The 7027-nt window shown below is 43.6% G+C and overlaps 1 protein-coding gene across 2 annotated transcripts in view; it reads left to right on the top strand.

The window, feature by feature from the left end:
- The window catches only part of LOC143035328 (uncharacterized), a 70931-nt gene that overhangs the window by 30880 nt on the left and 33024 nt on the right, over window positions 1–7027 (top strand). For both annotated transcript variants that reach the window (XM_076202272.1, XM_076202271.1), the window contains exons 8-10: window positions 4103–4213; window positions 5455–5754; window positions 6629–6760. In XM_076202272.1, coding sequence (XP_076058387.1) covers window positions 4103–4213; window positions 5455–5754; window positions 6629–6760 — 543 coding nt within the window. The remainder of the gene's footprint in view (window positions 1–4102; window positions 4214–5454; window positions 5755–6628; window positions 6761–7027) is intronic.

The following is a 7027-nucleotide window of genomic DNA, read 5'->3' as shown; positions in this document are numbered from 1 at the left end:
GTTCATCTATACATTCTATTAGTATCCAGTTTGGAATTCCATCCGTGCCGTGCGATTTCCTGACACCAAATTTTGTTATTTGGTCCATTATTTCTTCTCTTGTTACAATTATTTCAGTCATGGGCGGGCATCTCACTTCGCTTCTTTCATCCCCATGCTGTATATTTTCTATAGTGAACACAGAATCGAAGTGTTTGTTCATGACTTCAGTCATTTCTATATCTTCAGTGTATTCTATGTCCCCTTTGCGTAACTTTACTATTTCCTGTTTGTTTTTTAGTTTACTGTTCACATATCTATAGAATAATTTTGGTTGGTCCTTTAATGTTCCTATTATGTCTTTATCATAGTTTCTGTTTTCCTCCCTACATACTTTTACATATTCATTCCTTAGATTGATATGTATTTGACACTTTCCAGTTTTTTTTCTCCATATTTTCCAAGCTTTATCTCTTCTATCTTTTGCCTCACCGCACCTTCTGTTATACCAGAACTTAATACACACCTTTTCTTGTTTTTGTCTTCGTACATATTTATCCACTCCTTCGTTGTACATTTCTTTCAAAATTATCAATTTCTCTTCCACTTGTGTCTCTCTGTTGTAGAATTTTTCCCAATTCGCTTTTTGAAAGAAGTAGTATGTGGTCACTTTTCCCAACTGCTGTGTTGTATTCAATTTTATCCACATATTCAGGCTCTGATGTAAATATTAGATCGAGTCTCGACGATTCTTCATTATTTCTATATCTGGTATTTTCTTTTACCTATTGTGTCATTGTATATTCTATAGTCATGTTAAGTAATATATTTCCCCAAAGGTCCTATCCACCTTTCACTATCATCTCTTCCCAACATATTTCTTTACAGTTAAAATCACCCATAAGTACTACGTTTCCTCCGTCCTTCAGTGTCTCATTTAATGAATGCCTTGTGTCTTCTAACATTTTAGACCAGTCGCTCTCCAAGAACCCTTTTTTTTTTGGGGGGGGCACATAAATCACCACAAACTTTCTACTTTTCATGTTACTATTTTCAACTTTTGTCATCATCATTTCAACATTATTGTCTTCCTCTGTAACCTTCGTCACATTGAAGTTTTTCTTAGTCAAAAACATGACTCCACCCTGTTTTTCCTTTCTATTTTCATCCAGTGATTATGTAATTATTGTTCAACGCTATTTGGTGGTAGTGCACCCCTTAATTTCGTCTTCACAATTCCCATTATATTTGTTTTTTCTTCTGACAGATAATCATTTGGTTCGTTTAATCCTGAGATCAGACCGTCTATGTTAGTATAAGTCACCTTTAACTTTTTTCCTTCTCTATCTCTTTCTCTGTTCCTTTCGTTTCTTCTTTTTTTTTTATACAATTTTCTTAGTCTCTCCAATAGAACTCGTTCTTTATGATCCCCGTTCTTTTCTGTTTTTTTTCTTTAGTTTCACTTCTTACTGTCTTTTATCTTTTTCCTCGTCGTTCATTTATGTTTTAATCCATAATTTTTTGTATAAGTGTGATTCACCATGGCCTTGGATCACATATTGGACTCGTGATCGACAGCTATTTCCCTCCCGCAAGAGAGCTCAGAGCTCATGTCAAATACAAATTTCGTATATACTCGGTATTATTGAGAATTGGGCGTGAGAGAAAAGAAACACCAAGGTAACACTAACACGTGTTTTTATTAGATCACACACAGAGCACTATCCTAACTGGAACCAACACATATATAAATAATAATCACCAGCGTGATGTCTACAAGACTACAATTAAATATATACTACACCACTCCTCGCTCTGCGTAGTCTCCCTCCAGACGAATCCCCATTGATGTCCTAACGTGGACGGGCGTACGTCTCCTCCTTGGTCTCCTTCTTGTGTCCTGCTCCTCGTGGTCTCCTACTGTCCCGGGCCCTCCCTCCGTGGAACTGGGAGGGGAGGGGGGGGTCCGCCCTCAACGGCAGACGGCCGTAGTAGCGTGTCTCCTGGTCCCTCGTGGACTCCTTTTGTCCCGGCGCCCTCCCTCCGTGGAACTGGGAGGGGAGGGGGGGGGGGTCCGCCCTCAACGGCAGGCGGCCGTAAGGTGTGTGTGCTACACCGTCCTGGTGCCCTCTTATACATCCGGGAGGGTGAGGAGAGTGGGTGGGTATGGCTGTGCGCATGCGCACAGCAGATACCTCGTAGGGACAGTTGGCAACACTGAACCCAAGATGACCTCACGCCACCTTCGACCGGGTCAGGTGTGCTGGGTCACTACCACCACCAAGCCTCGTTTCGGCCAAAATCACGTGATCAGTGGATGATGAGGCGTCGCGCCGACAGCCTTCCAAGTCTCGTCACGTGACCCACGTGACAGTTCTCCGATGATGGGGACAACTCGCGACGCGGGTCGCGAGTTGTAAATGTGCCTATTAGCCTTGCTACCTCGATCTTCCGGATGAGCGAAAAACCTCAGGATCTTTCTTTTTCCTTGAGGGAAAACTCCGATGGAAGATCGAGAAGCTGTGGCTAATGTGACCAATATGGCATGACATATAAGTGTCGAATGTCTGTGCGTGTGTGTGTGTATGTAGACGTGACTGTGTAAAAAAAAAAACGATGTCTCCTTCCTCCGGATCTGGGGACAAAAAGATACAGCAGTATTTGTTCTACACACATTCCTACAGCTCACGCTAGCTGAAAAACTAGGCACACTCCTAACTTCTCTCTAGCTAAAACCTAGTCACCCTCTCTACTGAAGCACTGGAACAAACACTCCTATCTGGAACTTCTCTGGTTCCGCTAACCTGATCCACGGCCGGAATTCCTTTCTCGGCTCGCGGAACACGAACGAGGGTAAATTAACCCTACCGTGCTAAACTGCTCACTCTAGCTCTCACTAGCTGAAACTGACTGCTCGGGTTGGATCCAATTGCTGTGGACCAGCACCTTGTGTTTCTATCTCTCTTTCTCAACCGAGTCCCTGTTCGACGCGCCAATGTCAAATACAGCTTTCGTATATACTCGGTATTATTGAGAATTGGGCGTGAGAGAAAAGAAACACCAAGGTAACAATAACACGTGTTTTTATTAGATCACACACAGCACTATCCTAACTGGAACCAACACATATATAAATAATAACCACCAGCGTGATGTCTACAAGACTACAATTAAAAATATACTACACCACTCCTCGTTCTGCGTAGTCTCCTTCCAGACGAATCCCCATTGATGTCCTGGTGTGGACGGGCGTACGTCTCCTCCTTGGTCTCCTTCTTGTGTCCTGCTCCTCGTGGTCTCTACTGTCCCGGGCCCTCCCTCCGTGGAACTGGGAGGGGAGGGGGGGTCCGGCCTCAACGGCAGGCGGGCGTAGTAGCGTGTCTCCTGGTCCCTCGTGGACTCCTTTTGTCCCGGCGCCCTCCCTCCGTGGAACTGGGAGGGGAGGGGGGGGGGGTCCGCCTTCAACGGCAGGCGGCCGTAAGGTGTGTGTACTTCTGTCCCGAGCCCTCCCTCCGTGGAACTGGGAGGGGAGGGGGGGGGGGGTCCGCCCTCAACGGCAGGCGGCCGTAAGGTGTGTGTGCTACACCGTCCTGGTGCCCTCTTATACATCCGGGAGGGTGAGGAGAGTGGGTGGGTATGGCTGTGCGCATGCGCACAGCAGATACCTCGTAGGGACAGTTGGCAACACTGAACCCAAGATGACCTCACGCCACCTTCGACCGGGTCAGGTGTGCTGGGTCACTACCACCACCAAGCCTCGTTTCGGCCAAAATCACGTGATCAGTGGATGATGAGGCGTCGCGCCGACAGCCTTCCAAGTCTCGTCACGTGACCCACGTGACAGCTCATATATAACCGATCTATGGGTAATCCTATGTGTGTGCGTGTCTGTGTTTGTCTGTCTGTGTGTGAACGTGTGTGTGTGTATTTATATCATGTATGTGTGTGTATGTGTGTGTGGATAGAGGGGGTGTCTGGGGAGGGATATAATGTTTATTTTATTGATTGATCTTTTTTTTTTTCATTCATCTATTGTACAGATATATAGTAAAGTAATTTTATTTATTTGTTTGTTTATTGGATTATCCGTTTTTTTATTATTAATTAACTTCCTTATTTACAGAAATGGGTGTGAAACAACTGCAGAGGAATCGAGCAGATAACGCGCACGCCTTCGTCTGCCAGGGGGAGGCATTTGATGATGACTCACACGCCACCCTTACCTTCAGGGATGGTAAGGACTCCCTTGCAGTGACGTAGGGTACGCGTACCAATTGAGACGCACTTGCCCTATGCAGACACATTTGACACAAAAAAAAACTCTACCTGCCGATGGTGATTAGATAAGAGCATAATTATAGGCTCAAAAAATCACTTAACTATCCTCTCATAATGTGACATAGTCTTACCTTCCTAATCCAAATAGGTACGTGACTGCAGGAGATGAAATAAAAAAGTACTGTTTTTGAAAGAATCTTTTCATCTCCTGCAGTCACGTACCTATTTGGATTAGGAAGGTAAGACTATGTCACATTATGAGGGGATAGTTAAGTGATTTTTTGAGCCTATAACTATGCTCCTATCTATTCACCATCGGCAGGTAGAAGTTGTTGTTTTTTGTGTCAAATGTGTTTGCATAGGGCAAGTGCGTCTCCATTGGTACGCGTACCCTATGGTGCTGACTGAAGAGCTGAGAGTGTCCAACGCTTTCTTTCTTTCGGAGTAGGGTGATGCAAACTCAGCCTCCAGTGAACGCCAGACTAGTTGACCGTGTATGCAGCTAATGACGGGAAGGAGACTAACATTCCGATCAATCAGACTACCGGAAGGTCCAGAACAAGCTGATTGGATAATATTATGAGTCTGACTATATACATAACTCTTTTACTACGACGACGTTGCTGGTGCCATTAATAACCCTCATGGTATTTTGCTTGTTAGTCACTGTATATATATATATATATATATTTATATATATATATCTTTATATATATATATATATATATATATATATATATATATATATATATATATATGTGTGTGTGTGTGTGTGTGTGTGTGTGTGTGTGTGTGTGTGTGTGTGTGTGTGTGTGTGTGTGTGTGTGTGTGTGTGTGTGTGTGTGTGTGTGTGTGTGTGTGTGTGTGTGTGTGTGTGTGCGCGCGTGCGTGTATTAACTAGACAAACTTTATTTATTTCAGACAGTGTTCATTATGAAACCTTTATCCCTTCCAGTAGCTATAGTGTTAACCACTTAGGCATGCACCAAAACCTGATGCACTGGTAGGTTTACTCAAAATTCTGCAGAAGTATGCTTGCACCAAGGGAATTGAGGATATTAGGTTCCCATGCTTCGTGTGTGCGTTGGAGTGCGCTTTCTTTCCTTGCCTTACTAGTACGCATGCGCATCCTTCACTGTTTCACAAGTTTGTTGACTACAGGATTTTAATATAGACACTCCTCGATGTCCCCCACAGCTTGGTACGTGTCTCCAACGCCGAGTGTCACGACAAGTGTGGGTGAAAACCTCACCATATCTCTCCAGAAGTTCGGGTCGGAGCTCCCGGAAAATGTATTCCAGCGTCGTCTTCCGGACGGGTGGAAATACACGGAGGAGTCCTTCGCCGATGTGCCGATGGAATTTGTATTGTCCCCGGTGACGAAAGCGCAGGCGGGCATCTACATCATGGGCAACGGCAAGGCAGACAAACCTTGGAGCCTGAAAACTAAAAGGAACACGGAAATGCTGGGCGCCTATTTCCAACTCATAGTCAGAGGTGTGGTAGTGCTCCTCATCTCCCACTACATCTTCTTTGTTATCCGTCTTCATCTCCTTCATCATCTTCATCTTCTTCATCTTCTTCATCTCCTTCATCTTCTTCATCTTCTTCATCTTCTTCATCTTCTCCATCTTCTCCATCTTCTTTATCTTCTTCATCTTCTCCATCTTCATCTTCTTCATCTTCGTCACCTTCTTCATCTTCGTCACCTTCTTCATCTTCGTCACCTTCTTCATCTTCGTCACCTTCTTCATCTTCGTCACCTTCTTCATCTTCGTCACCTTTTTCATCTTCTTCATCTTCTTCATCTTCTTTATCTTCTTCATCTTCTTCATCTTCTTCATCTTCTTCATCTTCTTCATCTTCATCTTCTTCATCTTTACTCATCTTCTTCATTTTCTTTATGTTCTTCATTTTCTTCATCTTATTTTTCTTCTTTTGGAAGCACATAATTGATTTACTTATGAACTTATTTAATTGTTTACTTATACTCTGCTGTTTATGTAATAAATTAATTGATGAAGTGATTAATTAATTAGTAATGAGAGAGGAGAAGTACAAGACCAAAGGGAAAGAAATGGCGGTAAACACACAGAATGAGATGAAAGTTGGTATAGCACATGATTTAGAAGGTTGTCATGTGGAGTGTCTGGTGAAGGGAGGAGTAGTTGTATTAAAATGGCTAATATAATTGTTTAATTTATACCTAAGGGAAGGAAGTCTTCCAGTTGACTGGAGGATTGCATGCATCTCCAGTATACAGAGGAAAATGAAGATATATTTATTTCCTATCTTTTAATACACTTCTTGTCTAAGTTCACCCTTTCTGCCATTACTTTTCCCTAACCTCAATGTCTGGTTGTCGTTGCAGACTGCGCCGATCAGCGCTGGGGTCCGTCATGCAATCGTTGGTGTCCAGACTGCCGGAATGGAGGGCAGTGTCATCCGTTAACAGGAAATTGTATTTGCCCTCCCGGTTTTTCTGGGTTGGACTGCTCCCGAGGTCAGTGGACAGCTTGTCAAATAGAGAAAACATTGATGGATTTGTGCCCTTTCTTCCTTCCTATCTTCCTTCCTTCCTTTCATTTTCACACGGTGAAGGCCAGGCGGCCAAATGAAAGACTCTTGCTTTCATTTCCAAAGCCTGTTCGTCACATTTGATGAAAATATCTCCCTCTTGAGTTTATATGATATCAAGTAGCCCTCAGGCGTTCTACATTTCCGCTCCAACCAGACAGGGGAGTGTTATATCACTTATAAACCCTGCCTC

Source organism: Oratosquilla oratoria, chromosome 18 (assembly GCF_046742065.1).
Source record: "Oratosquilla oratoria isolate Oo_2021 chromosome 18, ASM4674206v1, whole genome shotgun sequence".
NCBI classification, from domain to species: domain Eukaryota; kingdom Metazoa; phylum Arthropoda; class Malacostraca; order Stomatopoda; family Squillidae; genus Oratosquilla; species Oratosquilla oratoria.
Note: the sequence above shows the minus strand (reverse complement) of the source record. Positions and strands in the feature narration are given on the sequence as shown.